This window comes from Podarcis muralis, chromosome 8, assembly GCF_964188315.1.
Source record: "Podarcis muralis chromosome 8, rPodMur119.hap1.1, whole genome shotgun sequence".
NCBI lineage: Eukaryota > Metazoa > Chordata > Lepidosauria > Squamata > Lacertidae > Podarcis > Podarcis muralis.
The window spans coordinates 46858503-46879399 of record NC_135662.1 but is presented as its reverse complement, the minus strand read 5'-3'; the positions used below and the strand labels follow the sequence as shown (position 1 = coordinate 46879399).

The following is a 20897-nucleotide window of genomic DNA, read 5'->3' as shown; positions in this document are numbered from 1 at the left end:
ACAAAGGCATTATGATTTTCAGCCTCTCTCTTTTTTTAATAATCTCTAGCTTTGGTGGGTTTTATTGGGGAGTATAGAAACTTCTCACTCAGCAGACATGAGTGGATGTTTTCATTGAGCTATCCATAATGATCCCTGGTTTTCTTGGTTAGTTGCTGCTAGTTCTGGCGTAAAATGAATGAATCTCCTTAGTCATGTTTAGGAACTCTAGTGAAATGAACAATGAGTCAGTGTTGTTGTTCCAGATGAGCTACTCAGGAAGGTGACAAGGAATGAGTGCTTTGTCATGGATTCAGCATTAGGTGACTCTGCCCCTGCAGATCACATTTGGCTTTGGGCAGCTAGGTTGCAGCTGGGCCAAACAGCTGCTGATACACGATACAGCAATGGTCACAAACCTGGATTACTTTAAAAGTCATGGAGGATAAGGCTTCCAGTAGCTATTAGACATGATTGCTGTGTGCTACCTCCAGCATCCAAGACTGCATGGCTCTGCATACCAGTATCACAAGTAGGGAGAGTGCTTTTGCTCTCATGTCCTACTTAATAGACTTACCATAGGCATCTGGCTGGCCACTGTGAGAACAGCAAGCTGGTCTGGATGGGGCTTGACCTTACCCAGCAGAACTCTTCTTAACTTCATTCTTGGTCACTGGTTCATATGAGGTATGATGCAACCTGCTGCTTTCTCACCTCTCTCTCTCAGCTTTGATCAAGGAAGTGGCTGCAGTTTCTCTTTCCTGCCTTTCACAAAGTTTAGATCACAGGTAATGTATGCTCTGATCAAAGTGGATAGCCAAGTACTAGAGAGTATGTCGATCATTCAGTCTTTACCCATTTGTCTCAAAGTTTAGAGGGGTGGGGATGCATAATGTAAAGAGGCAAAATATATTTTAATTTTTGTGTGTATTTTCATTTTCAAATGCTGAAAGGGTATTGTGTGTTCCACAGATTGATATTGAAATTAATGGAGAAGCAGTTGATCTTCATATGAAACTGGGTGATAATGGAGAAGCTTTCTTTGTGCAAGAAACAGAAGAAAAATTTGTAAGTAGCATAATTTAACATCCTTGTCTATTCTGACATTCTGTTGTACGTATTTTATGTAGTAGGGAGGAAATTGTGTATTGGGAAATAAGGATTTCATATAATTACGCATTTTGAATTTAGGAGCCAGGTGTTTCTTTTCCTCACTTTTTGGACGTACATGAGTGAATACTGACATTCATATCTAAGTGACAATGAAAAGTCTTAGGTATGTCTGTTGAGTTTCTGAACATCACGAAATGGATCTGGAATTACCTGCATTTACATGGGAATTTATACATTCACTGTGATTTCAATATACTATATACTAAATTCCAATATAATTCCAATATAGTGAATATTGTAATAGTTTAGTAGTGCATACATAATGTATGTAACTGTTATTCTTGCCCAAATCATTTTTTAGGAAAGAGTTCCTGCACATCTTGCAACATCCCCAATACCTACAGAAGACCAGTTCTTCAAAGAAACTGATGATCACTTGCTGAAATCGGGTGACAATGAACGGATGTGTCTAAGCTCAGAAATACTACAGATTGTGGAAGCAGAGCCTTTTTTCCCCTCTGGGTCAGTGAAGAAGAAAAAGCGAAGGAAAAGAAAATGTAAACAAGATGCCAAGAAGGAAGATCAGATCTCTGTTCCTGGAACTGAAGAAGGCTTTGAAATGGAAATTAGCTCAGATGATGAGAGAAGTATTCTGCCTCTGAGGTAAACTTTTTAAAACTACCTTCTTATTTGGCTAACCTGTTGAAATATAAAAAGCTCAGTAATTGTATTTGTTTTATATTTGGCAACAGTGCGAAATCCTACCAGGAAAAAAATCCCCCAGTTGTTTAAATATTCAGCTACTTAATATTTGGAAATTCAGATTTGGAGTTTGTAATAACTTATATCTACTTATAAATCAGAAAAGCAGACAATAAACTAGGGGGTGGTCTTTAGTAAGAAATATGCTGATATGGCAACTGAATGTTCTAGTCACACAGTCAGGCACTGATAATTATCCTTCAGGTTGTATTTCTAATGTTAAATAAGAAAAGCAAATACCTGCAATAAATATATAATTTTAACCTATATCTAAATTGCATTGCATAAGTTTTTAATTTGTAAAGCATTACTTTTGAGAACACTTAAACCCCATTTCTCAATCGGAAAATGTTTCATGTATTGTAGTTGCTGGAGACCTTCTAATTTGTAAGTCATTAAATATGTTTGTAATTTTTTTCCTGAGCAAGTCTTGGTTGTGGTGTACGAGTGCATGCACACACGCAACAAACTAGATAATCATGAAGGGTGAGACCCACAAAGAAAACACAGTCTGTCATATGGATAGGGAAGTCGGCACCAGAGTGAATGTGATCTAGTTCTCATGGTTTTCTATCCAGCCTCCATCATAACCCCTACACATACTATTACATACTTCAGCCACTTTCTTCCAAGAAGCAAAGACTCTTTAATCCTTCCAAGCATGTGTACAATAGTGAACAGCTTTGGCATTCAACAAAAAGGAGAGTTCTTCCAAAGCCCCTGTTGCTGTTTACTCTGGGAGAAATGGAGTTAGAGAGTCCTTTGCTTGTGTCTCAGCTCCTATGGATGTGAGTCAGTGGGGCTGGATCTCCAGGTCTTGCTCAAATCAGAATATGGATCACGTTGAAAAGTTGCTTATGGAAGTGTTGGTTTCTCCTCAGGTTGCTTGGAACTCTTCAGTTAAAATACATCACCAGGGTTTTTTTCTGTGAGCCCCCTTTTAAATATAGTCTCATCTCCACAGGAACCCATCAGATTCTCCACCAAAGGATGAAGAGTATAAGGAATCATTGATTTACCACGCAAAGGACCATTACCCTTTATCAGATGGAGACTGGTCTCCTTTGGAGAAGTAGGTCACTTTCATGTGTCACTCTTTTTAATGTACTGAATGTTGGTGTTACAGCACATCTGGACAAACCCTGGCTCCCATGGGACTCTCCAGAGTATTCCCTGTGATCTCCAGGATGGAGAAAGAGAAGAGTTGGGCTCCTCACTCACATCTGTGGATTTCTCCAGGCTGAGGATCTGGAGCAAACTGGGGAGGGAGGGAGGCAGAAGCAGAGCAGGCTGATAGTAGTTGGTGGCTGGGCATCCCAAGGGAAGATTGACTGGCAGGGAGAGAACGCTGAATGATGGAAAGTGGGGAAGAGAGTTGGTGAGAGAGAAGGGGTGGTTGGTGGTGGTGGTGGGGAAAGTGTGCACCAGAAAGCATGCATAAGAGAGAAGGAAAAAGCAAAAAAAGGGGTTGTTTTCTCCAGCTTTGGCCCCAACCACTGCTGATATGTCTCTTCCCCCGGCCCCACATGCATTGCACATGCCCCCATGGGAATGTTGCTCTTGACTCAGAACAGATTGCCTACTCTTGTAATAGAGATCAATACTTCTTGTGAGGCTTTTCTGGCATAAACAGTACATTAGGCATAACACTGGACTATTGAAACATGGGCAATACTTCTGTGGCTTGCCATGTTTCTATGGATAGTGTACTCTGGCAGTTAACTTAAGCTGTCCTTGCCCCAACCTCTGATACTAGACATTTTTCAGAACCTCTTACCTTAATAACACCTGGAAGTTCCATGTGGTATTAACTCTATAGACACTTTTCTTCAAATTGGCTGAGAAGAACTAGGGCTTCTTTGCTGTGTAACTGACCAAGTAAATTATGTGGGGAAGGGGTAGAATGGCAATAGAAATGAGGGTCATCTATGATCACAATGGAAAAGTCAGTGGATTTTTGCCTGCCATCTTATCTCCTTGATTTGAATGTGTGTCTTGAAAACTGCTTCCTTTCAAGAAAAGAAAAGAAAAGAAAAGAAAAGAAAAGAAAAGAAAAGAAGAAGTAGGCTGCAAATGGACCAAGAAATCTAACTTGGTTTTGCAAGTTTCCATAAATATCCTTGAATTACCACTCATACACTATGCTTCGATTGGAAGTCCTGGATGTGCTTACATGAGTACATGCTTGTCTTAAGTTGAAAATGTGCTCAGTCATTTTTGTTTTAAGCCTGCAGAATAGGGATATATTGTTGAGAGAGAGAACTTGCAACTATAATTATTTTGCCTTGTGATAACAGTTATGTTGAAAATGTTTAAAAAACACCTAATGAAGAAATCTGTTTAGAATGGCCAACATTAACTACTTTATTGTGATTTTTAGTTTTCCTCTCCTGTTGCCTCACAGTTTGAAAGCCCAACTTGGCTTTCTGTATAAGTGAAGCTTTGTTAAACTGGAGAAAACAGTCCTTGAAAAGATCTGAACAACTCATGCCTTGAAACACAATAGCTTTGTTTTATTTTGACAGCCCATTTAGCCAGCCAGCTTGTCCTAAAAGTGATTCAGAACTTGAAGTTAAGCCTACGGAGAGCTTACTCCGAGCAGAGTCTCACATTGAATGGACGTGGGGAGGGTTCCCAGAATCTACCAAGGTAAAGTTATTTGCAAATACAAGTTTTTGGAGGGAAGGTTTTGATAATGTCATGAGATTTTCTTTTTATAGGTTAAAAAGTAGCACTATTATGGAGACTGTTCCAATGGAAATAGCACGAAGGTAGCTCCCTCTTGTGGTTCATTGTTGGTACTTCTCTAAAAGCAGGCGAACTTTCCAGCATAGGCTGTGATTGACCACAGGAATCTTACATGGCTCCTGCTGCAGAATTTTGTGCACCTGAAGTCTAATGGTTACTGTTACAATGTAAAAACACCTACATCATTAACGCTTGGTGGTGTGTGGATCATGGGCAGCTAGTGTTGGATTTTGTGTCACATTTGATGATAGTTTGCAGTCCAGACGAATCATTTTCCTATTCTGCCTTGAAGGTCCAGATTTTTTTTAATTTAAAAAAAATATAGAAACTGCAAGCAACCATTCATTTCATGGATGGGTGCTGTTAGGAGGCACTGCCATATTTTGTATCTGACGTGCATTATGGAATAATGTAAATCAATTTATATTTTGTATGTGATGTGTTTCCTGTTCTCGGTATTCTGAAAAGTGCTTCCTTTTCTTATGGTTGATTGTGCCTAAGTGGCTTGGGTACCATTGTTAATGAAGGTTAAACCTGTGTCTGAAGTAGCCTGTTCCAACAGACCAGTATTAGCATCAATGTCTAGTTCACTGTGAATAGGATGGATTTTATCCCCAAAAGTGCTTTGCAAATGTGTCGCAGAATGATTTTTTAATATGTATTTACCACCTGGAAGAGCTCTACTGGATTTTGCTATATGAGGAGATGCAGTGGTGTCACAAAAGTGAGCACACTGTGCCACCATCATGATCACAAAATGCGCACAATATTTTGTTCTTCCTTCTGTTCAGTCATAGTCTATCTGAAATTTGCTTGGGAGCAATCCTGTCATGAGCCATTCCATTGTGAAACTCTAGATTCAACAGCAGTGCCAGGCCTGTCAGCTGGAAACGGACAAGAAACCTCTAGAGCATTTAGGCATCCATCAGATTCCATCAGTCTCCAAGGGTGGGGCATCTTAATAGTTCCTTCCGCTACCTACTGACAAACCGGACTTCACCAGAATGTGGTGTGACCATGACCATGGTTTGCTCAGCACCCTGCTCTCAACTCTCACCAGTGACTCCTAGAAGCTGTCAGCATGTGACAGCGGCCACACCCCTAGAAACAGCTTGGACTGGCCGTCTAAACCAGGAGAGGGTAGCCGATGGGTCTTGGACCCTCGATGAGTTAGGGACTTCCCTGCATGCCAAAACGGGCTCTAGTGGATTGAGTGGACAACACCAATAATGAGTCCAACTGTCAGGAAGATAGTTTCTGCACGTGCTATAGAGGGAAGTGAGGTGTAGAGGGGAAGTTGGCCCATCTAGGAAAACTCTGATTCTAAGCCTCTGCTGCCTTGTGTGATTTCTTGGGAGAAGAAAAGGCTAAGGAGTAAACCCTACTCAAAAGTGGAGTCCCTAAGACAGTTGAATGGTGTCTTGTACACCTCCTTTCAGAAACTCCTGCAGCCAAGCTGGTGCCAAACATATTGCTCTCAATTCTTTTGGACCACATCAGCAAGGCTGAGATAGGGATCTTGTTGTCTGGGCAGCCCAGGACCTCCATACACATTGCCCAGGCTTGCACCCTGAGGAGGTGTACTTTGATGCTGCTAATGCAGCAGTTTGACTTCACCCCCAGACTTCACTCCATGGTCTCTCTAGACAGATGGGTGCCGACAACTTGACCACAGCATTATAAGAAGCTCCCTAATGCTTGGGAGTGTGTAAGTTTTGTGGAGTGATTTGCAAGGCTGGATTAATGTACAAACAATTGGTACATCTTTCCACATCTGTCTATCAACTATGCTGCCCATTGACATTGCAGAGTCTTGTTTTATATTTGGAAAATCAGGTGCCGTAAGGATGCAAAAACTCTTCAGTTGAGGTGGACTTCTATTGATCTAACACACACACCCTTCTGAATTCTGGAGGAGGGTGGGACACAAGCTTTATTGAAATGCTAAATTAGAACCACTTTAAGCTGTTGGAACTGAATCATGCCGATGATGAATGAGATCAAAGCATTATTGTTTTAAAATGGTGCTTTTCTTTTCAGATAAGCAAGAAGGAAAAATTGGAACATCCCAGAACAGTTACAATCACTCCATCAGAGAAGACGCACTTCAGGGTAATATCCAGCAGTGATGCAGCTGAAGATGGAATTTTGGTGAATGATTCTGTTTGTACAGTAGTAAAGCCTGAACCAAGAACACACCATCTACTTAAGAAGCTAGATATTAAAGAGAGACTTGCTTCTACAGCCACAGAACCAATTTTGGACATTCTTCAAGGTTCATTGGCATTAGATTCTGATACTCTTCCCAGTCCATTGATAGATTCTCCAACAGAAACTAAACCACCAGCAAAACTTGATTCCCCATCAAAGAAAAAAGGTAACATATTTTTAATTACCTGATAAAGTGTTGACATACTTTCTCTTTTACCCCAGATTCCACATATTTAACCATTTTTCAAGAGATAAGTAACAAATATGTTTGCTAGTCCTGCTTGCAGCTGTTCATGTAGAATAATACTGTAGTATAAATAAAATTTCTGGTTCATACACAAAGTTTTAAGTTTCACAAATGAAGCTTAAATCATTTATGTTACTTCATCTGTAATGCAGATGATAAAATTACATTATGTAAAATGTTATTTTGATTCATAATAATAATAATAATTTATTTTTTATACCCCGCCCATCTGGCTTCCAACAAAATATTAAAATACAGAAGTCTGTCAAACATTAAAAACTTCCCTAAACAGGGCTGCCTTCAGATCTTTTCGGGTTGGGGGGGGGGTTCTGTCTTGTCTTTTAGCACATATATTTAAACAGCTCAAATGGTCTGAAAGCCAATTTCAGCAGAATGGGTAAAAGTGCCCCTAAAAGTAGCTTGTATTGTAATTATGTAAATGGAAGGAAGTTCACAGAAGAGGGACTTGAGTGTGTCTTCCTCTTCCTTACAGCTTGCTGTGCCCCTCCAAAAGTCTCTCTAGAGGAACATAGGAAGCTGCCTTATACCGAGTAGGGCTATTGGTCAGTGTAGCTCAGTATTGTCCACATGGACTGGCAGCATCACCCCAGGGTTTCAGACAAGAGTCTCTCCCAACCCATCCTGGAGATGCTGGTGATTGAAGCTGGGACCTTCTCAGGACAAAGCAGATGCTCTTCCACTGAACTATGGCCCTTCCCTGTAGAGCAGTGTTGGCCAAACTTGGCCCTCCAGCTGTTTTTGGACTACAACTCCCATCATCCCTAGCTAACAGGACCAGTGGTCAGGCATGATGGGAATTGTAGTCCCAAAACAGCTGGAGGGCCAAGTTTGGCCAACACTGCTGTAGAGGAATGGAAATGGGATATAGCAGACTCCTAGGATAGGAAGGAATGACTCAGAATTCCGTGGAGACATCTTGCATGGCTCTTTGATTAACTTCCAATGGGAAGCAACTTTTATGTGGAGTCTGCAGTCTGCTTTAATTAATTAATTGTCCTAAATGAATACCTTTTTTTTTTTTTTAAGGGATACATAAGAGAAGTCATCACCAAGGGCCTGACGACATATATTTGGACGACCTGACAGCTTTGGAACCTGAAGTTGCTGCTCTTTATTTTCCCAAAAGGTATTTCTTAATTGACAACACACAGATAATTGACAGAACACACAGATATTTCACAGTAAAACATGCAAGTAATGTGTATTTCTTTAAATCAATCTTTGTTCCCGTTTGTTTTCCCTTTTTCATGTAAGAGAAAAATCTTAAAAATAAGATAGTTGTAAAAACTTTGTTTAATCTGCTCTCTGCCACACCTCTTACTCAGCCACACAGAACTAATCTATACTTGTCAGTTAAAACATTATAAACATGTTATAAGCATGTGGCACCAGAGGGTGCTATAGAGCAATGTAAAATCGTCAGTGTAAAATTGCATTGAGAGCTCTATAATGGGCTTTTAAAGAAAGCATTTTTACAATCCAATGCAGCTGTTAGGTAAATATAATGGAGAAGCAGTTGCCAAGCCCCTTTCTAGTTTAATTTTCCCATGTTAGCAATTGTACTTGGAAAGCCAAGCCCACCTAACCACTTTTCTGAGACTTTTTAAAAAGAGCCCTGGTGGGTGCTATTGTCAACAGAGCACAGTGTGGAGCTGGAACTTGACTGAAAGACCGCCTTTTCTCTCACTCTTCCCTCAAACCTCTCCTTCACAGGCCAGTCCTATCATGAGTCAGCCTGCCTGGCAGCTCGCCTTGCCCCTCCCCACTGCCCACCAGCCAGCTTGGGACATGGGGAAGGAGCCTGCCGCTGTCAGCGTTCCGGAGTCTCTGTTAGCTTCTGTTATGCTGCGTGTGCTGAAAGCAGTGGGGTCCCTGAGCACTGCTTCTCGTGCAGCGTGCCAGAACACAGCAGAAGCCAACAACCATATCTGGAAGTGCTGGCAGCAGGCACTGCATTGGAAGCTCCTGGCAACCTTTATTAATCAAAATCACATTATCTTCAGAGGCGCAGGGAAATTGAGGGGGAAATTGCAGTATGTGGGGACAGCCAGGGGGAGCTAGACAGGGTGGAACCTATTCTGCCACTTGCTGCCTGCTGACACTGCACAAATGTGACACAAGTCTCCTCCTCCTCCTCCAATATTTAAGTTGGTTGTTTTTCATTGGTTGGTTGGGGGAGAGGGTGGGGGATCTTTTTTCAGTCCAAGGACCATATTCCCTTGTGTTGGGCAGGGCCAGGGGGGAAAACAGGCAGAGCAATGAATATAACCCTTAAATTTCTACAATATGTTACATTTCAGCCACATGTCAGGGGACTCACTTCACATGTACATCTTTCTTCATCTTCCACACAGCCAAAAAAGAGGCATCTCCACTCTTTAAGGACACATTCAGTCAGGCAAAAGCACTCTAGGGTGTGGGTGAGGGATGTGGCTTGGAGAGGAGCATGGCCTTGGAAGTCTTGAAGCCATATAGAGATCCATCTGGCCTCTGATCCTGAGGCTTTTCTCCTGTTATAATTGATAGAATTGGTGTGTGGGTGTGTATACAGTGGTACCTCAGGTTAAGTAATTCGTTCCGGAGGTCCGTTCTTAACCTGAAACTGTTATTAACCTGAAGCACCACTTTAGCTAATGGGGCCTCCTGCTGCCGCCGCGCCGCCGGAGCACAATTTCTGTTCTCATCTTGAAGCAAAGTTCTTAACCCGAGGTAATATTTCTGGGTTAGCGGAGTCTGTAACCTGAAGCGTATGTAACCCGAGGTACCACTGTATATCTGTGTTTTACAGAGAATGTGTCATGCCTAAACTATGTAACCGTTCTGTCTCTCTCTCCTTTCCTCACGTAGCATGTAATTTACATACAGGGCATTGTTCATGCTACGGTGATAATCTCCAGCTTCTGTTACCCTGTGATTTCCTGTCAATAGGCTGCCTAAGAATACTTTGGCTGCACTTTGCTCCAGGCCTATTTAACGTAACCCTGGGATGGTTTTATGATTATTGCTGGGTCATGCTGAGTTACATATTGGTTGGATTTTTAACACATCACTGCCTTCTTGTCTATATTTGGTGTTGATATTGTGCTAAAAGCCAATTGCAGAAAGTCAGCATGTGTTGAAAAAGAAAAAAACCTACTTAATTGTACAGTGTGCCAGAACTGGAACTCACTCAGGGCAAAGTGGCTTTCTGGCAGCAGCTCATGCTGCAGAGATGGCAGAGATAATTGATGACTTGAGAAGGAGGGCACTTGAGATAGCTTCATGGAGGAAAAGCCTAAGAACTGCATAACTTAACCATGGAGCTTCCATGTTCAGAAGCAGTACATTTCTGATCATCAAATAGGTGGAGGAAAACAAGAGGTAATGGCTGTGGTCGTGCCTTTCTTGCCATCTGAGTGGCCCCCTGATGGAGGGAGCAGTTCACCAAATGGGCTTCTTACATTCTTACAACAGTAAAAAATAGCAACAGCAACAAGTTATGAACACTTCTCAAAAATTTCTTATGGATAATCAATTGTACAGTATATCAATGTTTGTGTATAAAAACCATATATTTTGGGAGACAGATACGTTTCTGAAGTCCAACACCTGCCTGCTGTGTCAGACTAATTTGCTTTTTGATAAGAAGTTTTCCTTATTCTGAGATTCATTGTGTTTTATCATGTTGTGACCTGCCCTGGACTACTTTAGAAGGAAGGGTACTATGTGAGCGCAACGAATCATATGCAAATGTTTTGTTTTTCTTGTCTTCAGTGACTCTGATCCAGGTACCAGACAATGGCTGGAGTCTGACACGCTGTCAGGTTCTCAGTCGCCACAATCGGTGGGAAGTGCTGCTGCAGATAGTGGTACAGAGTGTATGTCTGATTCTGCAATGGACTTGCCTGATGTCACATTATCCCTTTGTGGAGGTCTTAGTGAAAATGGGGAGATATCAAAAGGTATGTAATAATCGGCCTTGTTTTTAATAGACTCTTGAAATCTGTATTTTATATAACTTTGCCCTATAGGAAGCACTTATCTCAGTGCGCAGGATCAAATGATAACATATGTGCCACCATGTGTTTTTCTAAAGCTAGGCAGGAAGCTGTCTTCCCGAGTGTAATTTCCTGCTGAGATGCACCATATGTCAAATGCTATGCCATATCTGCTATTGGCTGTTTTGTGGAAGTCCTGCTTTCCATGTAACAGAGAGCTTCAAAACCCTGTGAAGTGCTTTAAGAACTTGCCGTTGCCGTTATTGTTGCTCAGTTTGATTGAGATATGAGGGTTGGGGAACTCTGTGGAACCACAGGGGGCTGCATTGGGTTGGATGGAGGGTTGAGTGAAAAGCAGGGGCCCATGTCTGCATTAGCAGAAGTGATTTCCACTTGTGCACAAACACCGTTAGTACAAGACAACTGGGCAAGTAAGTATTGAAAGAAACTTGTGTTCCAGACTTACTTTTGCACTTTTAGCAAGGTTATCAGGGAACTGGTGCTAAGCAGATGTGCATGTAGGGCAGTCAGGAAGTTTGGAAGCAAATGGTGCTGCATAGAAAACAAACTGCCATTTTAATAAGCAGAAGTTCACCACTGAACTTCTTTGGAATTGCTTTATTGACATTTAAAAAGCAGCAGATTAACCACTGACATCTGGCTTCTTGGTATCTTGACTTTGAATTCTTCCACATGTTAACCATGGATATACAAAGCATGAGTAAAAAGAAAGAAGAGATGGCCCCAGAAATTGCTTCCTTGTAGCAATAGCTCCTCTTGGTCCATCACACCTATAACTATATTCTGCATAAAGTAGAAATGGCAGTGTTGGACCACAACACAGTGTGCAAGCTTTTGAGTTCTACAGAACTCTTAATCAGGCTGCACACAGGCTCCAGACAAATTGCAGGTCCAGGTTGATCCAGGAGTTGTCCAGAGCAGATCAAAGCAGCCCTTGATCACCTGGAGTTGGATCCAGGTGATCTGGGGCTTTGAGTGGGGATGGGGAGTCAGGCAACCACATGCTTAATCAGGATTTTACACCCTCATTTAATGAAGATGCATCCATTTGAAAAATTCATAATTCTTTTATACAAGAAGGACTAGGTTAAGCTAATAAGGGGAAACAAACATGCTTTAATTATCTGATAAAATGTCATTGTGTTGCAGAAAAATTCATGGAGCATATCATTACTTACCATGAATTTGCTGAAAACCCAGGACTCATAGACAATCCTAATTTGGTAATAAGAATATACAACAGGTAACAATCCTCAAATCTCCTAATTTTCCTATGCTATTTAATAATAATTTTGTCTGGTTCATCTGTATTGTAGCTGTCATTCTATTCTGTTGTCCTTTAAAATTTTAAACCCCAACTTCTGTGAGTAATTCTTGCCTGTTAGCAGCATATAATGTAGAATTCATACCAAAGTTTTTTAGCACTGCCGTGAGGCTGTTTCATGTTTACAATAAAGAGCATGTGGCATATTTATCATGCTGTGCATTTTGTAATATCCATAATGAGTAACTTTTTCTATATAAACAGGTATTATAATTGGGCATTGGCTGCTCCCATGATTCTCAGCTTGCAGGTGTTCCACAAGAGCTTGCCACAGGTAATCTAATACCAGCAAATACTCAGAAATACATTAAACTAGGCTATCCATTTTGGGCCACAGAAGCAGAGTAGAGTGGCAGAGGCCCTGTCCCCTACTTGTCCAAGGTTTCTCATGGCAGAGTTATGGGGAAAGCAAAGCATAGTAATTTGGGTATTTGGGATGTCTTCTAGCTTTGTGAAGGCAAAAGCATGAGCCTGGCAAACAGCTGTGTGAGAAACACTAGTATGCTGCTCCCAAGTTCCAAGGTACAACACTTCTGCTACTGTGGTTTGGTCCCCACCCCTCCTAATCCAGTGATTTTTCTAATGAGCTGGGAAGGAGGCATCTGCTAAGTCAGAGCACTCCATAAGAAATTATTGGCAGGTATTAGCTTGCCAAGGGTGTCCTGCAATACAGCCTTAATGGAACTTGGGCCAGGCAGTGGTAGCTGTAGTGAGCTGTTCTCTGAGGTAGCCTTTTTACCATAGGGAGAAGCCATTTCATGAAGAGAGCACAGCTCTCCCATAACTTAATTGTGCTGAACTAAGTACATTCCTGCATAGTCGTGATGGAAGCACATAAACATTTCAGAGATTTAGCATAACCAAGCAATGGATAAGCACACATGAGATACCATTATACATGTTAGAACTGGATGGCAACCTTGTAGATGTACACTGATTTCATATGTTTATTAGGCTACAGTTGAATCCTGGATTAAGGATAAAATGCCGAAGAAGTCTGGAAGATGGTGGTTCTGGCGTAAGAAGGACAGCTTGGTCAAACAGGTAAAATAAAACTCACTAAAAAAACGGTGTGCATAAGGAGAAGTGCATATGAATATTCATGTGGACTTCAAAAGAATATTTGAAACCTGAAATGGAGTGAACAGAACTAAGGCTGGCAAAACTGAGAGAAATCAAAATAGACAGATCCTCCATCCATAGTTTTAATTATTTATTTTATTTATTGAATTTATATACTGCCCTATACCCGGAGGTCTCAGGGTATAGATAGAGTTGTACTCTATCTTATTGGACACAGGGAAACTCAACTTTTGGTTTCTACAACATTTAGTTCTGCCTTGTGTACAGGCTCCATGGTTGAATTTCTTCAGTCTTTGTTGATTTTTTGTTTTATTTCCTCTCTGATTGAAATAACCTAAAGCACACATACGTTAAAACCAGCAATTATTATCAATTATGAGGAGGATGCTCTAGTACAGAAATCTAATTATACCATTTATTCTGCTTTTGTTTGTTTGTTTCCCAACTGCATAATCCTTTTAAAATTTCACCTATCCTGGCCAAACAACACAACCTTACATTTTTCATTATTAATTTAGAACTTGTTATCTTGCAGTGATTTGGGAGCCTGTTCAGTTATTGTTGCCAACTGGTCTTGGGTTAGGAGATTAATAATACTGCATTCTCACTTTATAGTAAACAAGTGTTATATTTTAAAAATGAGGTGAATGAAATAACACTCCTGTGAAGAAGGCTTCAAATAATTGGAATAATAATATTTCAGTCCTGCTGCACCTTTTGATATTTGAATTAGAGATACTACAAGCTTTTCTTTCTGATCAGGTGAAAGTGCAAAATATGACCTATGTTGATGAAGTCTTTATGTACTTTTCATATATTAGCTTCCAGAAGCTAAGGAGGGAAAATCTGAAGCTCCAAAAGGCGACCTATCAACAGCCACAAAGGAACAAGTTGAAAGCCGGTATGTTTTAAATAAGTTGTGCTTAGAGTGAACAGCTGACCTTTAGAAGAAAAGAATAGAAATTTGCTACTGGGTGATCTGGGAAGGGCTCGTGACTCAGAGCGCATGTTCTTCATGCAATAGTTTCCAGGTTCAATTGCTGGCATCTCTAGGTGGGGATGGAAGACTCCTGTCAAACACCAGAAAGCTTCTGACAGTGTGGACCAGGGCTAGGGAACCCGTGATCCTCCTAATGTTGTTGGAGTCTAGCTCCCATTAGTCCCTGTCAGCATGTCAGGGATTATGGGATTTGCAGTCCAACAACATCTCGAAGGTCACAGGTCCACACCCTTGTCACAAACAATTCTGACGTTGATGAACCAATGGCCTGACTTGATATAAAGCATGATACTTCATCAATGCAGAACAGAAATATGACCAGGACTGGTGGGGTATATGTGAATGCCACACAAAACTAGAATCCAGTTTAAGAAATTATGATGCTGCTTAAATGCACCATCTGCTTTGTAAGCTTCAAAATGTTCTGTATTGACGGGAAAACTAGGATGAAATAAAAAATTATGTCTGCCCGTTGTCCCAACAGCTAAAATTGTTCAGAAAGGGGAGGTTTTGTCTGACTTGATGATGTGGGAAAATACCTGTGCTAACTGAAAAGATCTGAATACATCAGAGACTGAATATATCTTGTTAAAGGTTCATAAATATAGTTACAGTGGTACCTCTGGTTATGTACTTAATTCGTTCCGGAGGTCTGTTCTTAACCTGAAACCGTTCTTAACCTGAAGCACCACTTTAGCTAACGGGGCCTCCTGCTGCTGCCATGCCGCCGGAGCACAATTTCTGTTCTCATCCTGAAGCAAAGTTCTTAACCCGAGGTAATATTTCTGGGTTAGCGGAGTCTGTAACCTGAAGCGTATGTAACCTGAAGCATATGTAACCTGAGGTACCACTGTATATTGCTTGCATTGTAAGCATGAAATAGTCAGCATGCTGTATACTTACCTTTATTTAGCATAAATCCATCTGTTCTGTCACTAAAATGGGAAACCATTAAGCTTAAAAAACAAAGCACAACCCTGATGATAGGGTTTCCTAGTTTTCTCCCACCCAGTCTAGAAAATGCTGCTTCTTCTCAGAATGGCTTAACGTGCTTTAGAATGCTTGGATCTCTTGAAATAATCTGTGAAATGTACAACATTTCTTATTGCTTGCTGTGCTTATATTGTTTTAGGCCTACAGGTGATGAATCTTCAACGGATGATGAAGGATCCCAGGAACTAAAAGAAACCTTAAAAATAGATTCCGCTTCACTTCCAAGCCATGGGAATGCTACATCTTACAAAAAGTCACTTAGATTGTCTTCAGATCAAATTGTAAGTGGTCAAATTCTGTAAACATATTGATGATTTTAAGTAGTTTGGGGGGAAATGACAAGAGTGGTTGAGAGAGAAAAGGGCCCCCTTGCTGAAATCTGTTTCTGTGTTGTTAGTAATAAACCAGTTCTGTGAACTGTGTTTAGATCAATTTTTGCAACTCCTAAATAAATCCTCCTGCTCTGGAACACTCCCTAATTTCCATAATTTTGGCTCAGTGTTGCTAAGATTTCTTTGGATCTGGATCATGGAGAATGATGATCACGCATTATAGCAAACATGAAATCATTGTTTCCCCCTATCCTTTTCTTTCTAAACTGTGTCATGGTCATGGTGGGGGAATCCGTTATCCCTTTCTCAATGGATAGTGGCTTGGTTTGCACATCAAGTAATAAATTGAACCATAGTTCAATGTGGATGAGCTGCTTGTTTCTGCATGGTGCTGAAATACTGGATACTTCACTCCTATCCTCCTGCTGTTGCTGCACTGCCAAAAAACTAGTCATGGCCTACCTTATTGTGTCATCTGGATCCAAACTCAAACCACTAATAGTAAGCCAAGAAAAGGCCTTGACTACCACTCATGGTTTATTAGATTTATTATTTGCTTTACTATTTTATATTTTCTACCAGTCACCAAACATAACTCTCATGCTGCTGTAGAAAAGAGGGAAGTTTTAACTGCAGCAGAAGCTTATCTACAATGCACAGACTGGTTAAATGCAGATTTCAGTAAGTTGTGCCATTCAGATGAACTCTTACTTCATTCCCCAAATTTACGAATGCATTTCATGTAATGGGATGACAGTGCCTTTACTTCCACCTTGGTGTGGAATCATGGTTCATAATCTAGTCTAGAGTAGGCAAACTTTGCTATCAGTTGTTACATTGTGCTGACGTAAGACTTGTATTCAATCCTGTATGCTGACTACATGATCAGTGGTAACATGCTTTCTTCATTACATCTGGTTTATCTAATTTGTAGGCAAAGCTGGTAGCTACTCTATATACTACTGCATTTAAAAAAATAATCCAGAGTTGATGAAATTCAGTGCACTATCTATATTAGGTAAAGGACCATTTGACTATGGGGTGCAGTTCTCACCTCCGCTTTTCAGGCCAAGGGAGCTGGCGTTTGTCTGCAGCTTTTCTGGGTCATGTATCCAGCGTGACTAAACCGCTTCTGGCGCATGGAACACCGTGACAAGTGCCAGAGTGTACGGAAATGCCATTTACCTTCCCATTGCAGTGGTACTTATCTGTCATGCTGGTATGCTTTTGAACTGCTAGGTTGGCAGGAGGTGGGACAGAGCAATGGGAGCTCACCCCATTGTGCAAATTTGAACTGCTAACCTTACCATCAGCAAGTCCAAAGAGGGTTGGTGGTTTCGACCACGGTGCCACCCGCATCCTATCTTTATTAACATTAGCATTAAAATGTAAAATATCTTGGCAGAGAAATACAATATCTTTTTGGGTTAATATATTATTGTGTCTCTTTAATTTAAAGGAAAAACTGAAGCTAAGAGATGGCCCCAATGATGTTGTGTTCAGCATTACAACCCAGTATCAAGGAACTTGCCGTTGTGCGGGGACAATATATCTGTGGAACTGGAATGACAAAATAATTATTTCAGATATCGATGGAACAATAACCAAGTAAGCTGTAGTGTAGTTTTACCTCTATTAAATCACTGCACCAGTGTGTTCAAAATCTATTTGTGTCTGATGAACACTACTCAGCGACTTGGTTCTGAAAACCAATGCTTTTCCTTAAATCCTGGTAAGAAGTAGGGAAAAGTAAATTAGGAATTCAGCTTTCTGACACCTGGTAAGAGCCAGATGATATGGACTACAACTCCCATCATAATATCTGTGCTGTCCAGGACTGATGTGAGTTGTAGTCCAAAATATTTGGACTGCTCCTGGTTTGAGAAGGCTGACTTAGTTACTAAAGAGAGGTAGGCTTTGAGTTGTTGCGAATATTTCTTTGTTTAAAGAAATAATTATACACTGTCATGTCATAAAATGTGGTTTACATCAATTAAACACAAAGCTGTACAATAAAAAACATACAAAAAAGTTTTAAACAGACATCAATTAGCTACTGTTGAATTATGTACAGTGGTACCTCAGGTTAAGAACTTAATTCGTTCTGGAGGTCTGTTCTTAACCTGAAATTGTTCTTAACCTGAAGCACCACTTTAGCTAATGGGGCCTCCCGCTGCCACCGCTGCGGTACGATTTCTGTTCTCATCCTAAAGCAAAGTTCTTAACCCGAGGTACTATTTCTGGGTTAGCAGAGTCTGTAACCTGAAGTGTATGTAACCTGAAGCGTATGTAACCTGAGGTACCACTGTATTGTTAAATTGCCTGCATAGGCTTGGCAGAATAGAAAGGTTTTCAGCAAGTATTTAAAAATTGGCACAGAAAAAGCTCTGGAGGGTCTTTTAATACCTAATGTAGAAAGCATCAATTCACACTCTTACTTCTATTTCTAACCCTCGTTCCTGGTTTAGGTCTGATGCTTTAGGCCAGATCCTACCACAGCTTGGCAAAGACTGGACACATCAGGGTATTGCAAAGCTCTATCATTCCATTAATGAGTAAGTACCTTGCTTGTAAAAGCTGCGAAACATAGGAATAATTGATCATGCTAATTCAACTAACAACTAAAGATCTAAAGTTTTGAATTCTTGCACAACACATGATCCTGTATATTCTGTATTTGTATTCTCATTGCCTTCCTATTTAGAAGTTACATTTCAAACTCAAATAACAAAGGAATTAAAATACAGAAGTTAGACATGTGACATGAGGCAAATGTAGGCCAATTCAGCACATTATCATTATTTTCTTCAGTATGCTGCAAACCCCTAGCGTTCATGAGCAGAGCTTGTGGTGCACAAAAAAAGATCAAAGGAAACTTCAGTCAAATGACTCCAGAGGAAAGGTTCCAGCTTCCTCTTTCTCCTCACGTCAGCCAAAAAGAAATGGGCATGCCTCTAAGTGGCTGCTACTGTTGAAATTTGTGGGATTGAGCAGCAGCAACAACATTGTCCATCTTCAGATTTTCTGCCTTCCATTTCCCATACTGCATGTTCCAGTAGTGGAGGCAGAAGCAGCCTGCCCATGGACTTTCTCTTTTGTGCATCCCTTCTTCGCCCTGTGACAGCTACTGCTGGTATCAAAGAGGGCCCCTCTGCTGACTTGTGTGCTCCTGGAAGCATACTACTAGCATCACTAGCAGATTAAGGCTGTACCAAAAAGATGGACTCAAGTCTAGGATCCCGGTTCATATTGAAGTAGCTATGAGTTGTGGTGGTAGTGGCAAAGCAGATTACATATAGGAGGAGTAGGAGAAGTAGCAGCAGTAGCACAAGGGGCCACACCCTATGGACAGACTACCAGCTGGAGGATATGGAATAATAAGTGGAAGTCAAGCAAGTAGATGAATACCACAGAAAGGGGGATATGGAAAAGTGAAAGCCTATGGCAGCAACATCAAAATCTTCAAGGTCTATCTGTTTCTGAGGGAGACTAAAATAGCCCAATCTTAATGTGTGTATACAGTGGGCGTTATTTCCAAGTAAGAGTTGCAGCCTAAATGCTTCAGGGAGTGTGGGGAAGAGAATAAAAGTTGAATTAGTAACCAGAGTTTTCAGAAGTTGGAACCATCTAAAGATTCAAAACCAGTTCAAACCATTTTTGTGGAGAACATTAAATACACTTGAAAGTGTTGTTTTGTTGTACTTTGTCTTTTACCATTACATTTTCCACGCACACCTGTCCCCTGCTGAAAGCAGGGCTTGCAGTGGATCATTACCACCTGCAAAGCCATGCCTCTTTGCCCAGTTTGATTTCATATCATGTGGACAAAGGAAATGGGTCACAGGACATCGCAGTGCCTCACCCATTTGCCAAAGTTGGCCCTCAGGTGGTGGGGAAGGTTGCCAGCTGGCTCCAGTATCCCACCCCTGGAATATAGTCTTAAAGATGTCTGCACTGGTGCATTAGTTTCTTGGGTCAACACACCCTTCTCCCTTCCAGTTGCTTAAATGCTTTATAAAACATGAATAGCTGCCTTCTCTTTTTCAATTCATTATGATCTGACTGTGACTTCTTGGTGTGAATGGTCTACCACATCAAGAGAGATCTTCCTAATCTAGAATTTCATTCTTAGGAATGGCTACAAGTTTCTGTACTGCTCTGCTCGTGCCATTGGAATGGCAGACATGACAAGAGGGTACTTGCACTGGGTTAATGACAAAGGAACGATCTTGCCCAGGGGTCCCTTGATGTTGTCTCCTAGCAGTTTGTTCTCTGCTTTTCATAGGTACGTAAGCAAAAACACCATAACAATCTTTGTAAGGGGTGAATTTTGAAATATAACTTAAGAAGCTGAGTGAAACAAGTGTTTTTGTCATCATTTATGGTACCTTGCTTTTTATCATAGCACAACCTGTGATGGACGTAAATTGAAACTTCTAAATATTTCACTTGTATACAGTCACATGGGACTTTGTAGTATTAAAAGCCTATATATTTGATAGAACTGGAGTGGTCCACTCATGCACACCCCTTGTTTGCTAGACCTTAGTCTGATCTTATAAGAAAGTCACTATATTCTATTGAAGTGAGTGGCAATTTTTCACTTTATGTCAGAGAAAGTGAAGGGATGGTGAAGTCAGGGCGCCATTGCAGCAGAATTTAAAAGCTGCTTTTGAGCTTCCCTTTACTACACTGCAGGAGTTGCTAGCTTCTGTAGACTGTATCTGTGTTTAGTCTAGTTCATAATGGGTTTTCTGCCCCCCTGTGCAGGAATAAATAAGTAGCTGGATTGACTATGAACATATGAAGCTGATTTGTACTTCATCTAGCTCAGTATTTTGTACTCTGACTAGCAGCAGCTCCCCAGGGAATCAGACAGAGGTTCTTTCAACACCTTCCAGATTCTTTAATTGAGAATACCAATAATTATACCTGGGCTCTTTCACATACATATGCTCTGCCACTGAGCCCCTTCTTCCAAATGAATATGTTAAACTGTACCGTCTTTACAGCTTCATTGCAAGGCAAAAGCTGGCACATGGCAACAGCATTTCAGGAGGAGGCAATAGCTGTAGTTGCACTGATT

At 40.9% G+C, this 20897-nt stretch overlaps 1 protein-coding gene across 1 annotated transcript in view; it reads left to right on the top strand.

The window, feature by feature from the left end:
- The window catches only part of LPIN2 (lipin 2), a 35727-nt gene that overhangs the window by 9947 nt on the left and 4883 nt on the right, over nt 1-20897 (top strand). Inside the window, exons 3-17 of the mRNA XM_028737266.2 lie at nt 952-1047; nt 1454-1755; nt 2819-2926; nt 4380-4503; nt 6643-6979; nt 8108-8207; nt 10835-11022; nt 12229-12322; nt 12608-12677; nt 13358-13447; nt 14308-14387; nt 15619-15760; nt 17271-17419; nt 18280-18366; nt 19944-20096. Of these exons, the coding sequence (XP_028593099.1) occupies nt 952-1047; nt 1454-1755; nt 2819-2926; nt 4380-4503; nt 6643-6979; nt 8108-8207; nt 10835-11022; nt 12229-12322; nt 12608-12677; nt 13358-13447; nt 14308-14387; nt 15619-15760; nt 17271-17419; nt 18280-18366; nt 19944-20096 (2120 nt within the window). The remainder of the gene's footprint in view (nt 1-951; nt 1048-1453; nt 1756-2818; nt 2927-4379; nt 4504-6642; nt 6980-8107; nt 8208-10834; nt 11023-12228; nt 12323-12607; nt 12678-13357; nt 13448-14307; nt 14388-15618; nt 15761-17270; nt 17420-18279; nt 18367-19943; nt 20097-20897) is intronic.